The following is a 27,967-nucleotide window of genomic DNA, read 5'->3' as shown; positions in this document are numbered from 1 at the left end:
ATCTGCATACCAGTGAGGTACATCTTAGGGTGGCTCCTCTAGACTGCACGTACATGCTCACAAAACTTTTTTTTTTTTTTTTTTTGGTCTCAGAGAGCTTCAATTTGTACTTGGATTAATTTTGATGGCTTCATGTAAGCAGTAACTCTCATCTCAAAGTTCCATAAACTTACAGCAAAAGCCACAGTTTACAATGAGTAGATGTAAATTCTTATTTCAAATAATTTGATAATTTCAAAATTTGTTTCTGGTTTCTTGCAGATTCAGGTTGTCTACATAGGCATATGGAGACAACTTGACATTCTATATATGTCAGGTGTGATATATAACCTGTGTCTATATATTATATATGTATCTGATACATCCACATACTTTTTTAAAACCAAGTAATGTAGCTGAGGAGGAGGAGCTTGTATTTAGAGGAAAATTCTGTTCTGTATATTCTTCATGTTAGGTAGGTTTTGCATAATTAGAATCCTCTTCAATTCACATTCCCTGTAGGGATTTTTAAAGTCACTCTCCATTTTGTGAGTTTAAGTGAAAGTAGATAATACAATCTGTGAATTCGTTTGAGAGGCTCATAGGCACAACATGCTGTCCCCTTGGGACTCCCTTCCAAGTGCACTTGACATGACTCTCCATAAAGACCGAATCTGAGTACCAGGGGAGGTCCTTATATCAAATACTAATGAAGCCTTATTTTATTGTACTCAGGAATGTTGAAATAACTTCCTAGGCCCAAGATGAAGCTGCTCCTTCCCCAGGGCGCCACATCAGCAAACCAAAATTTAGGTAACTTTTCTATCCCTATAAATACTCCACTGAATCAGAATGCAGCACATTCAGTTAGTCCATCGCCAAATGCCAAGTCAAGTCTGGGCTCTAGACTCATTTCCTTGTTTCTTCTTATCCCAGAGAAGGTTTGGTATGTGGTCTCAGCCAACTAAGTATTTTCCATTTTTCTTTTCCTTATTCTTTATATTCTATAAAAGCTTCTTGCCTTCACCCTATTTTGCTATTGTCTGAAAAGTGACACTAACTTTATTTTCTTTAATAACTTTTAACAGGAATTAACTGTAAATAGAGGCTTTAGTGCTTGGTTCTGACTACCCAATGCCTCATCTTGTGAACACACCTCATCCCCATTGAAAACCATTCTTTAAATAATGCAGAGGGAAAGAGATACGTCAAAGATCAGCAGGAATGGCTTGAAGGACAGTGGTGTCAATGAACTAAATGGTAAACATAATAGCATGAATGGGTTTGGAAGGAAAATGAAACGTTTCCAACACACTTAGTCCGAGGTACCATGAGGCACCCAGTGAAGCTGTCCCTGACAGGTGTAAAAGAGTTCTGGAGCAGATGAGAGGATTCCAGGTTACATACTTGGAGCCAGGGTGATAACTGAGGCCGACTTGTAATGCAGGCTTCCCAAGCAGAAAAGCAGGCAAGAGAAGTCTGGAAAGCACTTTCATATCGGGGGGCTGAAAAAGCAAGATGACTCTTCTTAGAGATTTGTGGGAAAGGAAATAAGAGAGCCAGAAAGATGTAGTAGCATAGAAGCCATAAAAAGAAGACTGTAAGAAAGCAAGTATTTCAACCATGCTGCACTGTCAGGAAAGGTAAAGCTAAGATACAGACATTGGATTTGGTAATTTAGGTTGTGGTTGACATTTGAAAGAGTGGTTTAAGTAAAGTAATAGGAGTAGTAGTCAGTTCTCAAGTGTTTAAAGAACCAATAAGTAGTCAAAAGAATGAGAACAATAATCATAGACTGCTAATGAACAAACTAACAAGGAAAATGGGGACAGACTCATAGATGAAGAACAAGATAACAGCTGTGGGGTGGGGAAGGTTAGGGACTGGAGGGACTGAACAAAAAGGAAAAAGGACTTATGGACATGGACAACAGTGTGGTGATTGCAGTGGGGAGGGGGGCATAAGGGGACTAAATGGTAATGGGAAAAAATGCAATAAAGACTAAATTAAAAAAGAAGCTTGATGTTTAAGGAAGAAGGGAATTAGTGAATTAAGGAAAATGCTTTATAATAAGTAGGGAGCATTTGAGCTTCTATGGGGCAAACAGTGAAGAGGGATAAATTGAAGGTAGAAACAAAGAAGGAAGCTTATGAGACCAAGTTCTCATATGCAATGGTACTGACACAATCAAGGGCACAGATAACAGAGATAGCTTTGGGGAGGGGGAACTACAATTAATATTACTGTACTGCATGTTTCAAAGTTGCTAAGAGAGTAGATTTCAAAAGTTCTACTCACAAGAAAAAAATTGTAACTGTGTGTTATGATAAATGCATTAACTATATTAACTAGACTTATGGTGGTGATCATTTTGCAATACATACAAATATCAAATAATTACATTGTACACCTGAAACTAATGTTATGTCAATCATACTTGATTAAACAAAATCACATTGGTATAAAGAGTAATAAATGAACACAGTGGAGCACGAACATCAAACTGTTAAAAAAAAGGAAATAAAAGAAACTACTGGTAATGTTTAGGGGAAATAAACAAACCTGTGCTCCTCTTATCACACCGACTGCTCCATTTCAGTCTCCTTTTCCTGTCCTGTTTATCCTCATGGCTTCCTGTGGTACAACGGGAAATAAATATTTGGTTTAAATAAAGAGAAGGGGATAAAATGTGTTTTATTTTAATAATGCACATTGAGAAGATAGGTTGAAAGAGGTCCTCTTTTTATCAGACCTTTGAGAGGTGAGGTAACCCGCTGAGCATCAGTAAACGTTCTGCAGGGTTTAGTGGTAGGCAAATAAACTCGGAGTCACTAATAGTTTTTAGCATCATCCAGATCCTAGCTAAAGAAAGTTCCATCTGGTCAAAGAGGAAGTCAAGACAACTTTTGAGCCAGAACCCAGCAAGATGAGTTAAAAGGATAAAGTCAGGCAAGAAAATTTGACTTGCCCAAGGCAACAGCAAGGGGATGAGAGGAGACAACACATCTGCAAGTTATTTAGAAGGGAGAACCGGAGTGGAGCAAGTCAGCACAGCCAGATTGACACTCCTCTTTCCACATACTTGTCTGAGAAGGAAAGAGAGATGGAGAGGTAAACCACAGAAAAACACAGTCCATGGATGTGTTTCACTCAAAAGAGCAAACTGAGTGGTGGAAAGCAAACAGCCAGGAGAGAGGGAGAGTTTAAAAAAGACAGAGCGCTGATGGGCATAGGGATAACAGATGGAATCATGGACACCCCAAGAAAGGAGGACAGGAAGAGATTCAGAGCTGAGGCAGGGATCAGCTTTAAGCTACAGTGGAAAAAGGAAGAGGTCCACAAGCTAGTTACAGTATTTCACAAACCTTTTTGTAAATCGCAATTAAATAGTCAAGTTTCTTTACTTTTGGCAAGCATTAAATCAACTCTGCAGGTTAACACAATGGTTATTGCACACTGGTCAGAAATTTTAATTTGCTGTTGATGGTATCCTAGGATGTGATTGGCAGACCATATATTGTTAGCAGTGTTATCCGATACCTACAATATCTGATTTAATTCTTCCAGCATGTGATCATTTTTGGATTAGGAGAGTGACAGCCAAAAATAAGCGAGCATTTCCAGGGAACAGTGCCTACTATTTGTACACTTATTTAACTTTATTGCTTATTAGCATTACACCTATGACAGTGATATATGTGATTTCATTTAAGCGACAAAATCTTTCAAGATATGGGGTTCCTGGATGAAAACATAATAAAAAAAGTCCTTGGATGAAAGGAATTGGGATGACAAGATCTCCATTGTCCCTTCATATCTAACATTCTATAATTTTCAGAGGGGCCTGTAAACACAAGCTCAGGAATGGCTAAATGGGAATGTTGTAAAGAATACTTGAAAACACCCAGCTAACCAATGACTCATGCTAAACAAGGCAAGAAGAAAGGAAGGCAACGTCAACAACCATTCCTACCTGGAAGGCAATACAGGCCAAGGCCAAAAATAAGAAAATAAAATAGGATAAAAGAAAGGCGAAGTGTAGAAAACAAGCGTTTAATAGGGCAAAGTAGCGCTCACTTTATTGATAACTGCAAAGTGTGAACCCACTTGAGGAGTGGGAATGGTTGTTATGAGCACACTTTACATTTGGCACACCCACCTAGCCAACCTTTGTGTAAAATAGAGTGAGGGCTCTTTCCTCACCAACACCCACACTAAGCTAGGCTCATTCTGTACCTTGTTGTATCTTCTGTACCTCATCCGGTACTTCGATGTTTCTTCTCCCGCTGGAACTGGGCAAACTGAGGCCTTTTAAAAAAAGTTACAAGAGAAACGGGCCAAGGTGGTGAATTGAGAGCTAATGCTGTTCTTATCCGTAGCCTCAATACTACAAGGCGTCGTGTGGCAGCCACATGGGCCAGACAGCCAGAAAATAAGCACCGGTGACGGTGGGGTGGCCTTGGCTCCCCGCTGGGCAGGTTCCAGGGTTAGAAAGGTCAGGAAAGTGTGTTGGAGGTTAGGAGGAAGTGGAACGATGTGTACTTTTCTTATGGAACTGTACTTTTATTGCCCCAACCTGGGCTCAGGTAAAAGCCAGTAAGCTAGGAGAAAGTTCCAGGACTCGTATTCCGGTGCGGTTGGACCCCTGGTCCCCTCTCCTCTTCCCCTATGTCTGTGCCGCCACCGCTACGGCTACCGCCCGCCGGCGCCCATGACCCGGTGACCCTAGAAGGCCATCTGGGGCCCGTGACCCCGGAGCCCCGGGCATCCGGAGCCCCCTCGCAGGCGCAGCCGCTATTAAGGCAGAGGCTAAAGGGGAGGAGGAGGAAGGGGAGGAGACAGGCGTCCAGGGCGCCTCGGGAACCGGCACGGCGGAGCAGCGGCGGCGGGGCTGGGGGGAGGCCGCCCAGGCGGCTGGGGCCGAGGAGGGACAGGCGGAGGTCGGGGACGCCGCGGCGGCGGGGTCAGGCTCCTGGGTGGGAGGCGCGGGTGGCGGCCGCGGAGACTGGCGGCGGCTCCTCGCCTGGCTGCGGCGGCGGCAGCCCCAGTGCTGCCCCTGTGCGGCGCCCCTTCCCCGCTCCGCCGCGCACTGTTGTCATGGAGGAACCAAGATGGCGGCTCTGGCCTACAACCTGGGCAAGCGGGAGATCAACCACTACTTCAGCGTAAGAAGCGCCAAGGTGCTGGCGCTGGTGGCCGTGCTGCTGCTCGCAGTGTGCCACCTCGCCTCCCGCCGCTACCGAGGTGAGCGGGCCCTCCCCCCGGGCCCGGCTAGGGGAGGAGGCGACGCGGCGGCGGGAGGCCGCCCCCTCGCCCAACACCCGCCCACGCTCACGCGGCCGCCCGTCCGCCCCCGCGCCCGGCCCGCGGGGGAGGCGGTGCCCCCACGTTCCCCTAGGTGTCCCTTTCCGCGGGCCAGGCGGGCTCGGCCGATGCAGCGGACCCCAGTGTGGGGCGCGACAAGACGAGGCCCCGTGGTTCCGGGCCCCCCAGCCCCCTGCGCTGGGGTCGGGGACGCCTACCCGGGCCTGGCCCGAGGGGCTGCCGGGGTCCCGGCTCCGGCGTAAGCGGGGCGCAGGGAGCCGCGCCAGGCCGGGGGCTCGCGCGCAGGTGGACCGGCGGCTTCGCGGCCAGCCGGGGGCGTGTGCAGGCAAAGGCCTCCTGCACGGGGGCACTTCCAAATATAGTGGGGTCGCCGCTTTTCCGTGATAGGGGTCCGGCTCTTAGCTTTTGTTCAGTCAGGTCTCTGTCCTGCAACAGCGGGGCCAACCTGTTGTTGGACAGCAGCAAGGGCCGCCCTCATTTTCCTTTGCCAAGGGGGACAACAGCTGGCAAAAGATGCCCTTGGCCAAGTAGAGGAGGTGTCACCCAGACTTTGTGATTCAGAAATGTTTAAAGGGTTCTGGTTGCACACTTTTTACAAAGTAAAGGCACTGGGGCAGATCCCTGAAAAGAAGTTAGTAGTTGACAGTAACCCAGGTGGGCAATAGAAGCAAGTTGGAAGCAGTTTGAAAGGAGGCCTGTGCTGTTGATTCTGAGATTGGTGTAAAGGGGAAATGGAAACGACCTCCTTATTTGACAACGAATTACCTTTCAGTGATCAAGGAATATTTACTTATCCTTGTTGGTTGATTTGTTTAAAAATTTTGTAAAAATGCTCCTAGGAGAGAGACGGACAGGCTGAGGGAAATTAATAATGGTAGGATCTTTTCTTTTTTGGCGCTTATTATTATGGAAACCATTGTCAGGACCATTCTTGGTGACTGTGAGATTGATTGGTCAAGATGGAATGTAATGGGCAGGTGGGCATTTAACGCTATTGCCATTTAAGTAACTTCACACCCACTTCGGCAAAGTATCCAGTAAACTGGATTCTGGAATCTGAGCTGTCTTCTCATCCCAGGAAATCTTTCAAATGTAGAACATTTTGATCAGTTTTGCTATTTTGTTTTCTCCAATGTTTGAGGATTAAAAATGTCTTACTCTAGTATCATACTGGATGAATAGCTTTTTGTATAAACAAACTAAATCGATTTAAAAGATAAATTTTTTATACCCTTTTGGCCTTTTTCCTCCAGCCTCCTGTAAGATCACAGCCGTATGACTTGGGAGGGCTCTGGATCATCCGCAGTTGCTGTAACAGATCCTATGCAAAATAAAATAGCAATGTTGATGCATTCATTTGTGATAACTTTGAAGATTTTCTAACAACTATTAATCATATGCTAGTTGGGTATAAGATGACAGCAATTGAACTCAGTTTTTTTTAACTTTGGTGCCTTATTCTTAAAGGTAAACATGTAGTCTTTCTCCTTCCACACCCTCTCCTTGTCTTTAATTGTGCTTTTACATCAGATAAGTGTGGATACTAATGACTATATTTAGATTATTTCATCTTTTCAAGATCTGTCATCAGCAAGGAAAACAATGTCAGATGGAACTTTATGAGTCAGTGTAGCAATCTGGGGTTGTTTGTAAAGACTCCTCCAGAATCTAGTCATCAGCTTCCCTAGGTGTTTCAGTTCCTTGAGTGTGAAGCAGAACACCTGGTGTGTGTACTTGCCCAGACTGAATGTCAAGAACTTGAGCCAGAGACTGGGAAAAATAATCTTCCCAGGAACTTTTTAGCCATCCTTATGCTTTGGCAGTGTCAAATTCAGATGCAAAGCCCTTTGTACAAAGATAAACTGTACACTTGAACAACAATATCACATCTTTAGACTAAAAAAGGACTTAGATATAGAGGTTTAGGCTGTATATTAAAAATATCAAAAGTATGACAAATAAAATGGCAAAAATACATATCTATCAACAATTGAATCTGAAAAACAAACTAAGCAAACAAAATCAGAGGCAGAATCACAAATAAGAAGAACATTTTGATTGTTGCCAGATGGGAGCGGGGAGAAGGAGAATTGGTGAATGGGTGAGGGGATTAAGAGGTACAAATAGGTAGTTACAGATTAGTCATGGGGATGTAAAGTACACATAGGAGGTATAGTAGCCAAAGAACTTAGACGCCTGACCCTTGGAGGTGAACAGTAGGAGGAGTGCTGAGGGAGTAGGGCATTGCTGGGTGGAGGGGATAAAGGGGGGAAAATCTGGACAACTGTAATAGCATAATCAATAAAATAATAAAAAAATTAAATAAAAATAGAATCTCCAATGTGTGGGCATCAGTATGCATAGGCAAGGAAGAGTGAATGCAGTAGAATTCACATACTCAGTATCTTGCTTTCTTTGCAAACAACCACAAGTAAAAGAATTATATACAGCAGAAAGTAAAGCTTGGCAAACACTACATACTAACATTGAACGCTTACTATATGCCAGCTGCTATTCCAATGGTTTTATATTTTAATTCATTTTGTATTTATAACCATTCTGTGAGGTAGATATACTTTACCATATTTAGTCCTCTTCCCGGCCTGTTTAGAGCACTTCTGTAATCAAGATGAGCTTTTAAATCTTTGATTGAATGTCAAAGTTTAATTGATAACATTTTTTCCTACTGCTACATAAAATAATGATGTGTCTTATAATCAATGCTCTTAGATTCTTCGAATTACAGTGTTGTTTACATTTTAAAGATGAGTCATGAGGGTAAATTGCTTAAGAATGTAAATTAGTCTGAGGTAGGATTTAGAACTCTGTTCACCACAAGCCATTCTGTTACAGTCTGGTGTGCCTTTCTCAGAGCTTCTCACCTGGTGGCGAAGTATATGGAAGATGGATTGGGAAAGCACATTCCAGAAGGACACGGATGAAACCATTCGGAAACACTAATTCACCCTCACAGTACCAGCCAAGAGTTTTCCTGTTCTTTCTCCAGTAAAGTGACTTTAAAAGTTGCACGTGTAGAACTTCCAAATCTAACCACCTTACTTTTTGTCACCTGTTTTTCTTTTTTCTTCTTCCTAAACTCCAGTCTCACAGTCTAAATATGTTCTGCCCTTTTACATACCTCACAGGTATTTTATTTCTATGCCTGCAGTGGTCTTTCTCTCCTGCAGAGAAAGTACAGGTTTTGCCTTCAAGGTCTGGTTCAAATGTCACCACCACAGAAGTAGGAATTAGGAATTCAGTGTTTTCACAGCAATTACTACATACTTATCACATTGTATTGTAATAATTTGTATCTGTCTTCACACAAAACCCCTTGCGTTTCCAAGGGTATTATATTTATCTTTAAATTATCAAAGCTTAACACACAGCTTAAATTCATAAATAATTATTGTATAAATAGGTTTTTAAAGTCTTTATTTCCTTCTGTTTTTCCTCCTTGCATTTGGTAATTTTTGCTTTTAATTGAATTTCATGTTCCAATAGTATGTTCTCATCTCAAATTTAGAAAGTAGGTGTTTGTTGCATTATTATTATTTTCACATAATTGAATGGTGTTTTAAAATAATTAAGCTTTTAACTACGTTTAAAATTTTTTTATCAGCCTCTAAAATGACTGAATCACAAAATGTCCATTAGTATTATGGTTACAACGTGAAAACATTATGTCTTTGACAAAAGGCCAGTATCTATTGCCTTGAGGGTAGTTCCCATCCAGATATATTTCAGTTTTTTAATTGATAATGTTAACTTTAATTTTGCATTAAACTTTGCATTTTAACTTGCTTTAAAGCATTTAAAATAAAGCATTAATAATGCTTTAATTTTGTTGAAATGTTACCCCTTCCTATCACTAGGCATATTAAATGCAAATGTTACGTATTGCATATTTTGGAGAAAAGTAAGTTCAAGGCTTCAGGAATTAAAGTGAGAAAAAGTAGCTCTATGTCTCTCAGACTTTCCTTTGATAGAAAAATGCAATGTATGTGACACTGCTTGTAATGAGGCACGCCAGCTTGTCTAAAGAAAAGTGTAAATGGTCATTTTTCAGCACAGACTGAAGTATAACTTGCTGAATTTTAGGCAAACAATATAACAAGGCACACCTAGCTTGTCTAAAGAAAAATGTAAATGGTAATTTTTCAGCACAGACTGAAGTATAACTTGTTGAGTTTTAGGCAAACAAAATATACTACAGATCATATTGTAAACTTTATGACCTAGAATTTTCATGGTTGGTAGAAAGGAACAGGCAGCTTTGGTAGGATGACTCATCCAAATGTGCAGTGTGCCAGAGGCAGTATTCTATCTGAAAACAGAGGCTACCCTGTAGCACAACAGATGTTTTCTTCAGTTGTTGCATACTTTTCAGCTGTTTAAAAACTTGTTGTTTTACTTATTTTGCTTGCTTTGGGTATCTTTCTATGATAGAAATATCATGCCTTAAAACCTGAGACTTCAGATTGGCAAGAGAGTGCTTATGCTTAAGATAACAATGAAGAGGAAGACAGCCATTCATCAGATAATCTTATTCTGTACTTCTAGTTGCCGTGTGTGTGTGTGTGTGTGTGTGTGTGTGTGTGTGTGTGTACGTGTTCACAGCCTGATTTATCTGAGCACTCGGCACCTTTCATCTCACGCTGGTTGTATTCAAGTACCTATCAAAATTATATGAGGCAATTGAAAATAATGACTGGTTTTGTTGTTGTGTTCTTTTGTTTGGGATTTTTTCTGGGTAAATTTTGAAAGGAAAATAACATGCCAGTGTATATTACATATAGTTAGTATACATAATAAAAATATGACACATTAACTTATTTTAACATCTAGATTTGCGCTTATTGACTTAGTCCAAAAAATATTTTCCCAGCAAAGGAGAGCTTCTAGAGTATGGAATTTTGTGGAGTTTTCTTTTCTAGACAAGGTTACTTTATTTTGCTGACAAATATAAAATGCCAATCTCTTCTTTTCAATTGTCTAGTTAATAATTCTTCTACTCTTCTAACAATTCTTTATACTAGATTCTATCTATTAAAACAGCTGGTATAGTTCCTGGCTTCTGACAGGACCCTAGCTGATGTACAGAAACTGTTAAGTTCAGATACAGGACTATAAAAAAACCTTTGCATCATAAAATATTTTAAGAGTCATCATCAACTAGCATTCATTAGCAAATTAAGAATTTCTTCCCTGGAAAAATTAATAGTCTCAAAATCCTGTGTTTGCAGTGCTTATTTGTTAGTGACAACTTCAAATCTGTTTTGCTGTGGGGTTTTTCTAATATGGGTTCATTAGATTAGAGATGTTGTTTTCTACCCACTGAACTACTGTGTGAGTAGTAGGAGAAAGGACTTCGTTTTTTTTTTAACATGTTGCTGTGGTACATCCTCTACAGAAAATCTTATTGATAACCCACATAGACAGTTAACAAATGACATAATCCCACACACTGAATGTTGATCAAGGTGTGTTTCAGTTGGGACTTAAGTTATAAACAAAAATCAGCCTTGGCTGGTGTGGCTCAGTGGGTTGAGGGCTGACCTGTGAACCAAAGGCTCACCAGTTCGATTCCCAGTCAGGTCACATGCCTGGGTTGTGGGCCAGGTCCCCAGTAGGGGGTGCATGAGAGTCAACCTCACATTAATGTTTTTCTTCTCTTTTTTTTCTCCCTTTACCCTCTCTCTAAAAATAAATAAAATCTTTTTTTAAAGAGAGAAAAAAACTTAACAGAATTAATACCCAATTATTTGCAGCTTCTTACAACTTTTTATTTAATAGACCTATTTAAAGAGGTAGAAATGCTATAAATGTAGACTTTTCATTCTGATTTTAAACTTTCACTATAATTTTAGTAATAGGATTTTGCTGCATTGCCATTATAAAAGAATGCAGCAGGAGTGCTGTTTTTAGGAAAATAATTATGTGATCCCATAGTTCTTTTTTTACTCTTCCTTGATTGTTTATGTAGCTTAAATTTGTTTTTTGGTTTTTTGGAACTAGAACTAGTTTTTAATAATTATAAAGAATTAAGAACTGATTATTTATAGTTTCCTTAGCAAGATGTTATTAAAAAATCTTTGAAATACAGAAAACCTACACAGATTACATATATAATTGCAAAAATTTAATAATTGATACTCAGCTTTTCTTATCCAGTTTCCCACCAGTATAATAATGCAATATTGTTATTTTTCCCTCCTGTTCTGTTTTAGAATTTCTGACACTAAAGTAATAGTACTTTCACTATTTATACATACCTGTCTTCCATTTGTATTGCCTTTCATCTCTGTATGTTGACCAGACAGATAGCTGGATTGAAAAAAAAATGTGTTCTACTTTAAATACCTTTAGGTATTCCCTATCTCCAGTCTGAGTGATTCAGTGCAATTCTTGTTCTGTGATATTCTTTTCATCAGACTCCCTATCCTGACCTTACCTATTTGTAAAGCAAATAGAGTGTGCTGTTGACTATAAGAATTCAAGATTAAATTAAACAATATATCTTTTATTATAACCTTACGGCTAATCTAAACATCTTATTTTTCCCTTATCCATTTGCCGTATTTGAACTTTTTAAATGCCTCCACCCCCCTTTTTAACTCCGTGAAGTTATTTAAGATAATGTACAGTTAAACAGCCAAAGGAGGAAGGGTGACCACCTGTCCCAGGTGTGGAACCTTCTGTGGAAAACTGTGACTGTCTCCACCAGATTGAGAGGAGTCAGTTGGTCATCCTCCAGGAAGGAAAGAGAAATCAAGAGAAGTAGAGAGGTTGATTATTAATAACTATGAAATCTGCAATTTGTTACTGGCACTGATTATGTATATCTTTGGCCACCGTAACATCGTTTTAAGTCTTATCTTTGTAATATTCTAAAAGAATGACATTTCATTACGCTTTTTAAGAGATTATTGAATAAGTCCTTTTCTCTGTTCACACATTTACAGAATGGGGTAACATGCTCACAAGGAAGTTGTGAAATTCAGGGAGTAGGTTTATAAAATATTTCAGTATTAACTTGGTTTTCAAATATGCTAATGCGCTATGTATTATAATACTTGAGTAGGAAGAAGTCATTTTCATAGTCTTCTTTTTTATCCCTTAAGCTTTTCTTTCCCAGCTAGAAGTAGGAATGATAATTGTAAAGGCTTGTTTGTGATTGAGATGATATCCCCAGAAAGAAAACCTGAAGCAGAAAGAACTGCCAAAGCAATGAATGTAGCATTTAGAGGCTAGGGAATCAGTCTCTTGTAGTGTGAAGTATATGTTATTAGTGGCTCTTATCCTCCTGAATAGTAATGTATTGATATTTACATTTCTCATGGATGAGTAATATGCACTTGGAAGATAGAGTGAAGAATAAAGACTTTGTACTTTCTCTCCTCAAAGAGCTTACATGGGTCTGATAACCAACATACAAAGATTTAACTGTTTGTAATGCTGTTGTGTTTAACTGTTACAGGTAATGATTCATGTGAATACCTTCTTTCAAGTGGCAGATTTCTTGGAGAGAAAGTTTGGCAACCTCATAGTTGTATGATGCATAAATACAAAATCAGGTAAGGTTTCTCCATTTTGTTGTTTGCTTTTTCCCAATGATGGGTGGTAATAATATCTAGTGGAATACGGTTGGTGAAACAAAGAAAGCACTCCATGGTACTGTGTATGGTGGTAGAGAACTGCGGAAGGAGGATAGAGGTGGAGTTGAATTCAAATGAAGGTTCCTGCCCAGGAGCATTCAGAGGCAGCTCCAGTTTCATCTCAGGTGAAAAATACACAGGCCCACGGCAAAAGGCCTTGAATGAAGGACTCTTGCTTTGGGACTTGGATAGCCATAGACTTATTCTGAAATAATGGATATAAAGCACCTGATATGGTTAGAGTACATCTTAAAGACTTGCTAAATGGGAGCTGTTGGGAGTTACTGAGGTTAGTTGATCATACAGGAGCCAGTAGGTTAAACAAACATGGCCACCTATTTTTAAAGCAGCATAGTTACTATGTATATAATCATCCTGTACTACTTTCTTCGCAAACTGTGTGCTTTGAAATGCCAATATGCTGCTTTTATTTACTTTAATTAATGTTTCTTTGTTGATTTCAGTGAAGCAAAGAACTGTCTTGTAGATAAACATATTGCATTTATTGGAGATTCCAGAATTCGTCAGTTATTTTATTCATTTGTAAAAATAATTAATCCTCAGTTCAAAGAAGAAGGAAATAAGGTAAAATTTTTCTGTTCTCTTCACTAAGGCATTGTTTTAGAAGTTAGCCAGCTGAATAGTTTTAGGAGGAATGTGCATCCTCACATTAAAGCAAGGCACTATAGGAGTTTCGCTTTGGTTTGGGAGAGGTACGGGGAAAGGGACGATTTGCTACAGTGGGAAACAGAAGAAGAAGGAGTGGGTATTGGCGAGCCTTTTATTAACTTGTTTTTTTTAGTATTCAGAAATAGTAAATTCTTTTCATGGAAAAACTTCTAAAAATGTCTTAGAAAGAAAATATCCTTATCCTCCTTTTAATGTTTGCCGTATATCTTTTGTCCCTTTAAAAAATATATAATGGTAATCTTTTAGCGTGTACAATTTTATGTCTTATTTCTCCACCACTTATCATAACTCACCACATTAAATAATCAGTGTATTTTCACAATGCCAACATATTATTGAGTGGATATAATATAATCTTATATAGTCTTCCCTTTTCTTAACTTTTTGAAGTTTCCTATTTTTTCACTTTGCAATTTTTAAAAAGGCATTTTAAATTACATCTTTGTGTGAAAACTTTGCTTTTTAAATTATTTCCTTAGGATGGAATCTCTACCATGTAAATATTAGGTATTTAAAGATATAAAAACCTTAAAAATTATTATATCATTAAAATAATTTATACTCTAGGTAATGTATGTCAAGGCCGCATTTCCTGCAGCCTTACTGGCACTGGCCAATCATGCTACAAAATACAAGCAACAATGTAACTACAAATCTATGCTCTTTTTATAAAATATTTCTTATTTTAAAAATATACCTTTCTTCAGTATAGTCATTCTTCTGGGAGAAAAAAAAGTAATCAGAAGATTGTGCATGTGTGTGTGTGTGTGTGTGTCTTTGAAAACTAACAAGTATGATCATCTATATGTTTGTTAATAATTAATTTTTTGTGAACTATCATATTCTTCTGTTTATCCATTTTTAAGTGATCCAAATTTCCAACCCTTGTCTTCAACTGTGTATGATTGGCAGTGGGCAATGGCAAAGAGAGAAAAGTGAAATACAAGAAAGTTCAGAATTATAGGGGAACTATCTTGTTTTATCTAATTTATGATGAGAATCTGCCTGTACACATTCAATTTGCCCTGTGGTAAGGAGTTGAAAAGTCAGGGATTTCACAAATAGGACTTCACAAGTAGCTTGACGCAGAGTGATGATGGGAGTGGATACTGGATCTTTAGGAACCATTTCTTGTGAGAAGAGCCCTTAGGCTCTTGGAGGTTTTGTTCACCAGGGAGGACTAATAAAGATTTTAAATCTGAATAATGGAAAATTATAAAGTCCACTTTTTATTTTATTTTTATCACAATTATCAAGCAAGATACATTTAAATTTATATGCATTTTAACAAGAGACAAAGACAGTTTGTCACAGTCTTAGTTATTGAGGAACTATTCAGTTCATACTGGTAGTGGAGCATTTGCTAGATTGTATTTTACTTAGTTCTCTTGTCTCTGAACAACTTGAGGACAGAGTTTGTTATTATTATTTGCATTCTTGTGCCTAGCACAGTCTGGCATATTGTAAAAGCTGCTGCTGCTGCTGCTGCTGATGATGATAATGATGATGATGATTTAGCCTTGGTATGGGTTTGTTTGGGTAGAATAGAAGTTTTGAAGGTAATTCTTTGTTTGAATATGTTTCTTTTCTGTGTTGAGGGAAAAATGTTTTAAAAGAAACTTTGGAGCAGGACTTTTTTCAAATGATATTTTATGGAAGACTAATTCTGTGAGAGGCTCTGGTCAAATAAGTTTGGGCAGAGCTGGATATTATATCCCTTTCTTAGATGTTTTTAATTTAGGTTAGGATATTAAAAACTGGAGAAGCCTTGCAGTAAAGAAGCTGTTTGTGTTGCTTCCAGCTGGCGGGCAAGCTAGATACTCTGGGGCCCCTTCTACCTCAAACCAGCTAAATCCTAGATTAAAAAAATACTTGGTAATTTATTTCTAGACTTCGAATAAATGGAAGACACTCCCCAAAAAGGAACCACTATGAGGCAAAAGCAGATATGGGAACAGTAACAGTGGGCACACAGTAGGTACTCAGGGTGCCCTGAAGACAGACGCCAATAGCTGCAATGGCCACTATACAGAGAACTAAGCTTTGGGCCAGCGTGCTTCTCAGTAGTAGTACTGGAAGCCAGAGGACAGTACTGTCTTTAACATTCTGCGGGAAAATAAGTTTCAGCCTAGAATTGTATACCTAGGATACAATTTTCTCTGTTCTTGAAATACAGAACATTTTCAGATAAATAAAAACTATAAGGGTTTTTCTAAAGATTTTCTGAAGGGTAAACATCGGGGAAGAGGGAAATCATTCTGAAAAACTGGTTCTGAAGTATAAGAAACAGTTGTTAAAGAAAATATTAAACGTCTATGTAAATCTAAACAAATAATGCCTGTATAAAATAATAATGTCTTTCTATACTTTATTAAAAGAAGGTACTAAAGAACTATCCAATAATATTCACATGAAAGACAGAGGGAAATTATCACAAGTATGATAATTTATCTATCAGACAAGTACTAAAGAAAAATAAGTCTTTAATATAAGACAAAGTAAATTTTAAGGGATGAAGCATTATCAGAGATACACGTAGTTTTTAATGATGAAAAGTTCAAAACACTATGATTTGAAACTTACAGACATTTAATAAATTAGTCTTAAAATGTATAAGGAAAAAATTAATATGATTACCATGAGAATTTGACAAATTCTCCAGCATAGTGGGTTAACTGCCCACTGTTCATGAAAATAATCATAGAAAAAATAAGTAAAGTTAGTGAACATATAAGAGACTACTAATAGGCTGATTTTGTAAGCTTATAGCTCAATACTTAAATAATATACTGAAAATTCAGAGAATGTATTTTTTCAAAGCACACATAGACCCTTTCTTGACCGTCTATTGGGCCATTAAAAAAGTTCCAAAGATTTCAAAGACCTGATACCACTGTTTGTCTACTAGTTAAGTTCCTCTATTCTAACTTACTCTTATAAAATTTCTAGAAGTCTGCAGTAAATGGTGAATGTTAGACACATTTTTATTACATTCAGAAGACAAGAATGCCCATTATTGCTGCTTATATTCAACATCATATTAGAGGTTCTTAGCCAAGGAAAGATAATTTGAAGATGTAAGCATTGGAAAGAAATAAACTCAGGATATTATCTGATATAATTACCTATATAGAAATCTCTAAAGAATCTACAGAAAATTTATTAAATATAATAAAATTTTTAATAAGAAATGATTATAAGATGAGCATACAAAAATTAATTATAGTAACTCAAAACTGTTAATTAATTTCATATCAACATGACAGAAATACAGAGTTCAAAAGTATTATTTAAAATATACCATATGTAATAGTAACAAAAACCATGTAGTATATAGGAATGAGATGTAGCAAATGTGAAAGATCTGTATGCAGAAAAAAATCAAATTTTATTCAAAGATAACTTAAAATGATACAATTAAATGGAAGATATATGCTGTATTCTGGAATGGGTAGATTCAATATTGTAAAGATGTCAGTTATTCCCAAATTGATCTATAGGTGCAACATAATTAAAATCCTAGTAGAATTTGTTGTGGAACTTTACTTGTTGATCATCAGTTCTACATGGAAGGGCAGTGGACAAAGAATAACCACAACAGAGCTGAAGAACAAGGTAGAAAGGACTTGTTCTCCAGTACCAAGACTAATTTTAACTCTGTATTAATACATTGTGGTGTGGTTCATCAGAAGATACCTTAAAGAAAAAAGACTAGCTATAAACTGGAAAAAGATATTTATAATATGTGTATTTGAGAGATGTAAGGAGCCACAAATTAATAAAAAAAGATGACCCAACAGAAAACAAAGGGGAAAGGTATGACCACACATTTCACAGAGGAGGAAAACATAAATCCCAGTGTCCACCTGAAAGATACTTAACCAAGGAAATGAAAATCAAGACCATAATGAGGTACCTTTTTGCAGATTTTAGTTTATTTCTAGGGAGGGGAAGGGAGGGAGAAAAAGAGTGAGAGAAACATCAAAGCGTGGTTGCCTGTCATGCACCCTGCACCAGGAACCCAGCCCACAACCCAGGCATGTACCCCGACCAGGAATTGAACCGGTGACACTTTGGTTCACAGGCTGGCACTCAGTCCACTGAGCCACACCAGCCAGGGTGTGAGATACCATTTCACACCTACTTTTGTGGCAGAAATTAAATTTGACAAGGGCAAAGAATATGAAGTCTGAGGAGATGTATTAGAGAGTCTGTGTCTCATAAACTGTTGGTGAGAATCTAAATTGTTACAATCACTTCAGAAAATAATTTGTCTTATCATGTGAGGATGAACATTTGTATAGCCCATGAATCTGTAGAATAGCGATTTGGAACCAGTACACTGCAAGAATGTTTAAAACGTGCGATACCTGACTACTTTGTCAGGGACACTGACCTCTTTTCCCTTAGACTGTCAAATACAAAAAATTACACCAGCCAACACAACAATAGCCCTCTGGTGTGAATAAATAAAAATTATACCTATTTTTGTCAGATCAGCAAAAAAAACATATTTGTTGGTGTGTGTGCCCCAACATTAGTAACAACTTTGTGTTCCATGAGATGAAAAAGGTCGAAAATCACTGCTTTAGAACTATTGGGAGGGAAACTCTACATTTGTATTAAGAGACATATACATGAAGGTAACTGTCAGTGCCAATTATAATCTGGATTTGGTGTATCATAGTAACTGACTGAGACTTTACAAAAGTAATTGATATATTTGATGTATATTTGAGGGGGAGCTCCATCCAGCAGAGCTCTCCCAGCCGCTGTGGATGAAAATAAATCTACCAAGACATGATCTGCATGGGGAGGAAAGGCCAACCAGTCTCAGAGGAGAAAGGCCTTGAGTTTCTTTCTCAGTGGGCTTGTATTGGGTTTAGTTCACATAGGAATACAGGGTGTATATGTGAAGCTCTTCAATCATTGTCAGGCAGTAGTGATCAAGGAATAGATAACATTCAAAGAACTGTAAGGGCTTATTCTGAGTCAGAGTCAGATAGATAGAGTGACACCAAAGGACCATCAAACTTTGGGAAACAAATTCATTTTATGCTTGGACCCTTATTTAAATTGAGGGCATTCTTAGCAAAGCAGTTTTCACAGGATTTTATGCATTCTTTTGTAGGCCTGGTCATCCCTGGGAACCGCCCTGTTCCAGCACAAAGCCACACACCCCTCTGGCTTTGTTTTAGTCTTAAGTCAGGTGGGTGAAGTAAGGCAGCCAAGAGATTAGGAGACTTCTTACAGACAGAAAGAGGACTCAGGCTATGACAAAGCCAAAGGGTGAGGGTTCATTACCCCTTTTCTATAGTCCTTCCCTGATGGTCCCTTTGTGACTGTGTCTGTCTTAGGTTATTCCTTCCTTGAGGAATCTTTCCCATCATTGACTATCCAGCCATCCTCCAGGGGCCAAGCAGGGTGAAGTAAAGGGGGCAGAGGTTGCCCCCCTACCAGGAGGTTAAGTTTTGTCTCCTTAGTGGCTTATGGTCCCAAGGTCTTTTTACTCAGTCTTAGCCACGGGGGGGGGGGGGGGGGGGGTTACAGCTTCTGAAACCAGGCAGAGCAGTTCCCAACATATATTGATACAATAAATTGATGTGTGTGTTTTTAAAGGCCAGGGAATGTTCTAGATTAAATGAGGCTAAAGAGACATGACAATTAAATGTAATAGCTGATTTTAATTGAGTTTTAGATTAAAGTATAAAAACTGTAGAAAGGACTTTGGGAGATTAGGGAATGGGAGATTAGGGAAATTTAAACATGGGCTGTATTTTAGATTAGATTATTTTATCAATGTCAAATTTTGTAGGTGGGATTGTAGTATTACAGTTATGTAAGAGAAAGTCCATGTTCTTTGGACACATTATGCTTAAGTATTTAAGGGTGAAGTGTTAAATCTGCAATTTACTCTCATATGGTTCTGTAAAAGAGTGAACTGTGTGTGTATGTGTGTGTGTACAGAGAGACACATGAAGCTAGTGTGGAACATGTTAGTTGGTAAAGGGTATTTGGAAGTTCATTATAATTTTGTCAACTTTGCCAACTTTGTGTAAGTTTGAAATTTTTCAAAATTGAAAGTTGGAGAGAACGTTAACACTAAACAATATATTATTTAAGGAGCCACATACTGGTAACAAAACTATATAATAAAAAAATAAATAAAATTCAAGGTAGCTGTTTCCTTTGGGTAAAGCAAGGAATTAAGAGGGAGTGGTCCACCCATGCCATTCAGTGTATTGGTGATGCTCTAATTTGTGCCATGGATTCAAAGGATGTGTGTATTTTTACTGTGCTTTGTGACTGACACATGAATCATATTTGTCTGTACATATCAGATGTTATCTTAAAATAATAAAGGAAGAGAAGGGCAAGTTGAATTAATTGAATTGTACAAGAGGAGGAAAAAGAAAGTTCATGACATTATTTCTCTGAGGAGAATTTTAACAAGGCCAAGATGGGGTAGGAAGAGAACAGAATATCTACCTGCGTGATTCTCTCTGACCCACTATTTCCCACACTTTTTTGGCCAAGAAAACTTTTTTTCATGTAACACACCTTCAAGTTTCATTGGAGTAATTGTCCCAGGAGTCCATCCAAAAAATGATGCTTGAGCAGGACTAACAAGAATTTTAAAAGTTAGCTTGTTAGTAAAAGCAAACCTTATTTCACATAGATATAAAAATAAATGCTATGTGTCTGGCTAAATTAATGAACACAGTTCAACCTTGGCTTTAGGAATTAGGAATTACATTTTATCCTCCACCCCACTCTAACTTTTTAACCCTGAAAGGATTTCTTTTTTTATATGAAACACTTGATTACAAGAAGTTGTCTCCAGATTTTAATTTTTTCTACAGCTAGACTATGTGCTGTCCTCAAAGTGAAACCCGTAATAACCTAGAGTCATACGTGTTTATTCTGGTTCAGGTAGGATGTGTACTTGGACATTGGTGAGAGTGGATTGGATGTTGCTGCAGCAACAAAACGCGCCGGAATTTTAGCACAACAGACAATCATGTCTCATGCTTCACGTCCCAGGAGAGGCTTTGCTCCTTTGCTGCATGCAATCACTCAGGGATTCCTCTTGGGGGATTTTTATCCTCTTTTAGTTTTACCACTTGGAACACTTATCTTCCTCCGTCTCTGCATCAGGTGAAGCTAGAGGCTCAACAGTTGCCCTGGGAAATTCAGCTGGGAAGCGACCCATGTCGCAGCTGTCCATGTTATGTTGGCTGGAACTAGTCGTGTTGTCCTGTCTAATTGGAAGGGACTCAGGAAATGGAGGGGAGCAGTTCGTCTCTGCCATAGATAATAGTACTGGGACTAAACTGGAATCATGGCAAGCTTGGCAAAAAGATCATTTATATAGGCATGTTCGTATATCTGTTTGTGTTGGTAGTTGAGGTTTTATCTTTGAACTGTATCTTTGATGTGGAAGAGCACACGTACACAAGTTAACTACTGTCATTTACTTTCTGGTGTTCTGTGCAGTTCTTTCCCTCTTCAGATTGACTATAGATAATTGAGATATACATAAATAAACTGACAAAAGCAACTTAAGGGAGAACTATTTACATAAAATTTATATATTACTATATCTGGTATCTCCTTTTTTATGGCAGCATGAAAACATTCCTTTTGAAGATAAGATTGCATCAGTCAAAGTGGTAAGTTCATATAATAGTAAGCAAAATGTTATAATGTCAAAACTATATCCATTGGTTCATTTATTTACCGAACAGCTAATGCTTTGTCTATATTAAATATACTTCAGTGTATTGAGAGTAGATAAGAATAGCAAAATAATTGAAAATTGTTTGTGTGTACTATTTTGTGTAATAAAATAAAAATTTTGGACTCTCGGGTATTTAATCCAGGAAAAAATAACCTTGCACGTTAATTTGAAACCAGTATATATGCAAGATTCATGTTCGTAAAAGAATATATATGAATTTTTTGAATTACTAGTCACAGTGACCTCTCCTAGATACTGAGAATACAGGGTGGACAACAAAACACTGTCCTAGACCTAGTGGAGCTTGCAGATCATTATAGTTCTGTACATACAAATAAATGGCGGATAAGGGTGGCAAAAGGGAAAAAGTGGGGCATTAGGCATGTGCAAGGCAATAAATGAAAAGTAGTTGTCCTCCTCGAGGAAGAGACCTCAAAGATTAGTAAGTGCTCAGTGGAAGGGTTTATGAGCCTTTTAGGCAGAAGGAACAGTACGTGCAAAGTCCTGGACAAAATGGACTGGCAGAGCATTCCAGGAGCTGCCTGGTAACTGAGAGGGCATGCAGAGCCAAGGCGGGGAGGCAGGAGAAGAAGCAGAATGTCTAGGCAGAGGGCAGATCCTATACCTTCTTAGCAACTTCAAGGACTTGAACTTATCCTGAGGGCAGTTGAAATCCCTTGAATATTTAAGCAGGGATGTGGCAAGATCAGATTTTAGATTTTTAAAAGGTTACTCTGACTAAAATGTGGAAAATAGATTAGAAAAAAGCATAACAGGAAAACTGTTGTGAAACTCACCAAATTGAGGTGGGAGACGAAGAATGCACAGACAATGTAGTCTTCTTGTTTGTTTGTTTCTTGGGGTTTTTTTTTTTTGGTAGCTTGAGATAGATTTAATAAGGAAATGAATTATGTAAGTTGTTCAGATCTTTTAAATACAGTGCATTTGGCTTTAGTTTTTGAGCTGTCTTAATGGTAGATTTATTTTAATACAAGTTTTTAGTAATGCTTTTTTTTTTTTTTCCAGCTAGAATTTACTTTCATTATTATTTTCTGTTGGGTTCAGGTATACAATAGAGTGATTAGAGTCATCTACTTTATAAAGTGTTCCCTCCAATAATTCCAGCACCTACCTGGCACCATAATTATTGACTATATTTCCTATCCCCACTGCTATTTTGTAACTTAATCCCTTCACCTCCTTTCCCCAGCTCCCTCCCCCCTCCTCTCCGACAACCAACAGGTGGTGGTGTACTTTTAAGTACTATGTAGGAAATAAGTTAATGTTACTTTTGAATGGTGGATATAACAGTTTCTTTGATTTTTTCTTTTCTTGTATGTTTCTTAGGATTTTCTGTGGCATCCAGAAGTTAATGGTTCTATGAAACAGTGTATCAAAGTGTGGACTGAGGTCTGTATTTGAAAATAGAGGTCTTTCTGGTTTTGTACAACCAAATTTTAAAAGCTCATGAGCACTCATTGCCCCCCCCCCCCCAACACTCAGCTATCCCTCTCTCCTGTACTTTATACAGCCTTCTTGATAGCAGCTGAGCTATGCTGGGTGGGTTTTCTCACTTTACTGAGAAGAAAAAGTATGTTGATCCAGTATCTCCACTGTCACCATTCCAACTCTATGGCAATTATGCTCATACTGTACTTCCCAGATTTAAAATTTTCTGTTACTGCCTATAGCTCAGTTAACAGATTACCCAAGTAATCTTTCTATCACAGTACACATTCTTTGGAGTATTTTTCTACTTCCTCCTTCAAACTCATGCCCAGATAGTTTGGGAAAATTTTGTTTTTTTGATAGCCTAGTTTCTTCCCTTTTATCATTACGTTTTTGACCCAGAAGTCAAGCCTAGTATATTTGACTCATAATGTTCAAAGATGAATTGCATATAAAGACAAGCATGCTATTAAGGTCAGAAAACCCCTAAGTTCCTACAAGTCCAGTTTAGAATCTCCATGGTAGTCTTTATATAGCTCCTCATCAGTCCTTTCATTAAAACTGTATTCTTTCCCAGAGGGATTTGCATTTGGGATGGATAAAACAATGTTCAATTTTGTTGACCTTATTTTGCTTAATTACTTGTGCTGCAATGGTACTTTTATTTGCTTCTTTCCACAGTAAGTGTTTAGTATTGCAACCACTTCCTACACCAAATAAGCTTTCACACAATCTGGTGGGAACTTAGTCAACATTTCTAATTTTGTTTCTTCAAGAAAATGTGTTTAAGTTTTCAAAAAACAAACATGCAGACAATTTCTAGAATTCAAGTTTCTGATAAATTAGAGTATCACATAATTGTGTTTTGTTTTTATTGGTAATTTTTTAAATGTCCAGAGGTGTAGAATATTATGTGTGTATTTCAAATGACTTAAAAATGTTTCATATTTGTAGTCGACCTGATAGTATATCCATTAAAGTAGTAGAAATTCACAATCAACAAAACATCAGTGTAGTACAATCTGTAAGTTCTGCAAGTTTACAGAAAACCATTGTTTTTTAAAACCATTTTTTTATCAACCTGGAAATAGCATTACATTTCCAGATTTTCAGTTTTTATAATGTGCTAAAACTAGTTTTCGGAGCTTCAGACTCTGTTATAAAAGTTCTTAGGATTGTGAGGAAAGGAAAGTTTCAACTTATTTAGGTAGATGGTCATGTAATTACCTAAGCTTTATTGATTGATTGGTTTTATTTCTTTAAAGACCATATATGTATTTATTTTTTACTATTTCCATAGTAAACTGCTAGATCCTAAGAATACAAAGATCCATATTTTTTTAATTTATGTACTATTTCTAGCTTTATGCTGGTTATTAGGAACATGGCAGAGAATTAGCCTCACTCTTGGCCCTCGGAATTTGCAATCTCTTGTGTAGAGACTAGACTGTCTGATGAACGACATGGTAAAATGAATGGTAACACCAGGTTAGTCACAAAGGATGAAGGAAAGCACCACGGATGGAGGCATCCAGGATGGGGTTGGTTAGAATCTAGGTGATGATCCAAGAAAGCTTTACAGAGGAGATAATATTTCCAGAAGAACTGTGGGTTACAAAGATAAAGTTATATGCCTTATAGAAGCTTATTGGCATAAAAACAAAGTTGAATTTAAACAACTCTACTTTTACCTAACAGATATTTATAAATCACCTGCAATATTTTAGGCACTAGGCTAGACAGTGTTGATTCCCCGGGTAACGTGATAGAATTCATCTCCTCAAAGAGCTTCTAGATGAGTGGCAAATATTGATAATTAAGGAAACAATGTGACAGGTGCCAAATAGGGGACTATTGGGTATACGAGCATTGCAGAGGAAAAGCACTAAATGTAATTTTTTAAGATTTCAAAACTAATTTTCAGAAAAAGTAGTCCTAAAGGCAAGGGTCTGAAGTGAGAAAGGAGGGTTGTCCCAAGCGAAGGAAATAACATATGCAAAGATGAAGATAGAGTAGAGCCCATTCAGGGAATCGTCAGCAGTTTCAGTGTGGCTGAACCTAGAATTTAAAGGGCTCCTTATTTGTGTTTGGTTTTGGTTGTTAATATCAGGTGCTTCATTTTGGGCGAGAGTTGATAAGAGATGAGTTAAGCAGATGATTATAACATCCTAAGCTGTATTTGGTGTGGTATAGATTTACTTTTTCCATTTTTGACTACTTCTAAATACTTCAGCATGTATTTTCTAAAAATAAGGATATTGGGTTAAATTTATTTTGAGGTTAGTGGATAACCATTGAAAGTTTTAAATGGGAATGGTGGAAAATTAACTTGTGAAGAAACCAGCAGTTTCGATTTTTTAAAAGTTTATTTATTTATTTTCAGAGAGAGGGGGACAGAGGGAGAAAGAGAGGAAGAGAAACATCAATGTGCAAGAGATAGATGAATCAGTTGCCTCTTGCATGCCCCCAGCCAGGGACTTGGCCTGAAACCCAGGTGTGTGCCCTGAAGGAGAATCGAACTGGCCACCTTTCAGTTTGCAGGCCAGCGCTCAATCCAGAGCCACACCAGCTGGGGCAGCAATTTAGATTTCATTCTGTAGGTGAATGATAGTCATTACGAAGTGTGAGCTACTTGGAATGGACCGAGGTGGTATTTGAAGTTACTTGAATGGAAGAAATTGAATAGGCAGAGAATTTAGAAGGTAAAGACAGTTTAGAAATGGAACTATCCAAAAGATTCTGAGAAGGGGCAGTGAAAGGGGTAAGAGGAAAAGCGGGGAGAGAGTGATGGTCATGTAACACAGGAAAGAGTTTTAAGAAGTGGATAGTCAGTGCTGTCACACTGTGACACGGACCCTGGGTCCTGGGGCCCACAGCATTATGGATGAGATGAGACAAATTCACATGGACTACCAAATCCTGTGGAGGAAAAGAGACGGTGCGGCTTCTCCCTCAAGAGGAGAAAATGCTTTGGAGCACCTTGGCCACTCAAGAGGAGATTGCCTGGACCCTTGCCTTAACAGGCTCTTACTGGGTTCAGTTAGCACAGGAATACAGGGTATATACATAAAGCTCATCAATCATTGTCAGGCAGAAATGATTAAACAACAGAAAACAGTCAGAGAACTCTGAGGACTTACTCTGAGTCAGAGTCAGATAGCTAAAGGGCCATAAAACTTTGGGGAACAAACTCACTTCCTGCTTGGACCCTTATCATTTAAATTGAGAGTATTAGCAAAGCAGATTCCATAGGATTTTATGCATTCTTTCGTAGGCCTTATTGCCCTGGGGAACCCACCCTTTTCAACCCACCCTTTTCAGAAGGCCGCACCCACCTCCAGCATGATTCAGGCTTAAGGCATTGTTTCAGGCTTAAGTCAAGCAGGGGAAGTAAGGCAGCCAAGAGATTAGGAGACTTCTTGCAGACAGAATAAGGAATCAGGCTATGTCAAAGCCAAGGGGTGAGGGTCCATCACCCCCTTTTTCTGTAGCCCCCCAAGTCCTTCCCTGAGGGCCCCTTCGTGACAATGCCTGTCTTAGGTCCTTCCTCTTTTGAGGAATCTTACCCGTCATTGTCTAACCCGTCATCTGCCCGGGGCCAAACAGGGTGGAGAGAAAGGGGGCAGAGGTGGTGGCCCTACAAGGAAGATAAGCTTTGTCTCCTAATTGGCTGATGGTCCCAAGGTCCTTTACTCAGCCTTAGCCACGGGGGATTACAGCTTCTGAAACCGTGCAGGGCAGTTCCCGACAACACTGGAAGTGAGGAATGTAGCTGACAGGACTCGGCAGTCCAGAGTTCATCGGTGGGCTCTGAGAGTACTTTTAATGGCTGTTGAACCCCAAATCAAAACATGATAAATTGAGGCATAAATGAGAGAGAAAGAAATTGTCATAGTGAAGGCAGAATGCTCTTTCAAGTAATCTGTTGGTTAAGTGTGCAAAATAAAAGAGTCTGAGTGCGAGAAAAGGTTGAGAGTATTCTTTGAAGAGAAAGATCTAACACTTGTAGATTAAGGGAAAGCAGAAGAGGGAAGGGGGATGGCATTGATCATAGGAGTAAAAAGGAAGACACAGAGGGGGCGTAGACACAGAGTAAAGGATTCCCCATTAGAAGAGAGAGACATTTTCTTTACTTGCTTGTCAGGGGAAGATAGGCTGGGTGAGTATTTGGGTGAAGTTGTAAGAATGGAGGAAGGCAAGAACATACAGCTAGATGAATTCGGTTTTCTCTTTGAAATTTGAGAATTAGCCCTTATGTGGAAAGTGAGGAGGAGGACAAGAGGGACCTGAATAAGGAAAATAAGATTTCGGACAGCCACTGTGAACAGTGAAAAAGGGGCCACCTAGGGATGAGGAGACGTTTCAGTATAAAATAATGTACAATGGCCACCAAGTACTTTTCCCTTAAATTGGTTCATTTTAATATAGATTCTAGCCACCCGTGAGATAGGCAGGAAGATATTATACATACTTACAAAACAAAGATACAGACATAGAAAGATCGGTTAAGGGTAGTAGACTGGAAACAGAAATACCTCTGAAGAAGAAATAGGTTAATTTATTAGTATTCTCTAATTATATAGCTTTCTATGAAAGTATATATCACCTTTATAATGAGACACTAACCCACTTTTTATACGGGTCAGATGTTTTCCTAACTTCTTCTTTATAATTTTTTCTTGTGCACATAATTGTACTATCGAGTCTTCTGAGTCGTGGAAAGTGCACTGAGCCCAGGAGTCAGAAGATTTAAGCTGTGACCTTGTCCCTGCCAAGCTTTGGCAGTACCCTGTAAAGCTTTCTGTGTCTGAATCCTTGTTTTATAAGATCTGTGTAACATCTTCCTGCGTAGTATCACAGGTGGCAAGAATCTATATTAAAATGAGCTAATTTAAGAGAAAGTAGTATGGGTAGGGTTATTAATAGTACACTTTGCATTTGGTGAGGATTTCTACCTAATTTCTCCTTGTTTTTTTCCCACATTGTGGTCTATAATAATCAGTTTATTTTGTTATATACATATTGGATTTAGCTTTCCCCAAAAAGTATTTCTTTGGGGCACTAATATTTTATTTAACACTTAAACTATGTATTTCATAAATACTTTTGAATTGGCTGACATAAT

The 27,967-nt window shown here is 38.4% G+C and overlaps 1 protein-coding gene and 1 long non-coding RNA gene across 2 annotated transcripts in view; one reads left to right on the top strand and one right to left on the bottom strand.

Moving 5' to 3' along the window:
• Positions 1-363: 363 nt before the first annotated feature.
• LOC123811668 lies at positions 364-4,632 on the bottom strand. Its single transcript, XR_006784418.1, has 3 exons — positions 4,216-4,632; positions 2,542-2,613; positions 364-1,484 (listed from the first exon to the last, which is right to left on the bottom strand). It is a non-coding gene; the product is annotated as an uncharacterized LOC123811668 (long non-coding RNA).
• Positions 4,633-4,789: 157 nt separating this feature from the next.
• Positions 4,790-27,967, top strand: part of CASD1 (CAS1 domain containing 1) — a 45,780-nt gene continuing 22,602 nt past the window's right edge. Inside the window, exons 1-5 of the mRNA XM_045828052.1 lie at positions 4,790-5,223; positions 12,785-12,881; positions 13,427-13,547; positions 21,281-21,325; positions 22,741-22,803. Coding sequence (XP_045684008.1) covers positions 5,091-5,223; positions 12,785-12,881; positions 13,427-13,547; positions 21,281-21,325; positions 22,741-22,803 — 459 coding nt within the window. The 5' untranslated portion in view covers positions 4,790-5,090. The remainder of the gene's footprint in view (positions 5,224-12,784; positions 12,882-13,426; positions 13,548-21,280; positions 21,326-22,740; positions 22,804-27,967) is intronic.

This window comes from Phyllostomus hastatus, unplaced genomic scaffold (assembly GCF_019186645.2).
Source record: "Phyllostomus hastatus isolate PE091 unplaced genomic scaffold, TTU_PhHast_1.1 phas_scaffold_78, whole genome shotgun sequence".
Classification (NCBI taxonomy): Eukaryota; Metazoa; Chordata; class Mammalia; order Chiroptera; family Phyllostomidae; genus Phyllostomus; species Phyllostomus hastatus.
This window is presented reverse-complemented; position numbering and strand designations above follow the sequence as displayed.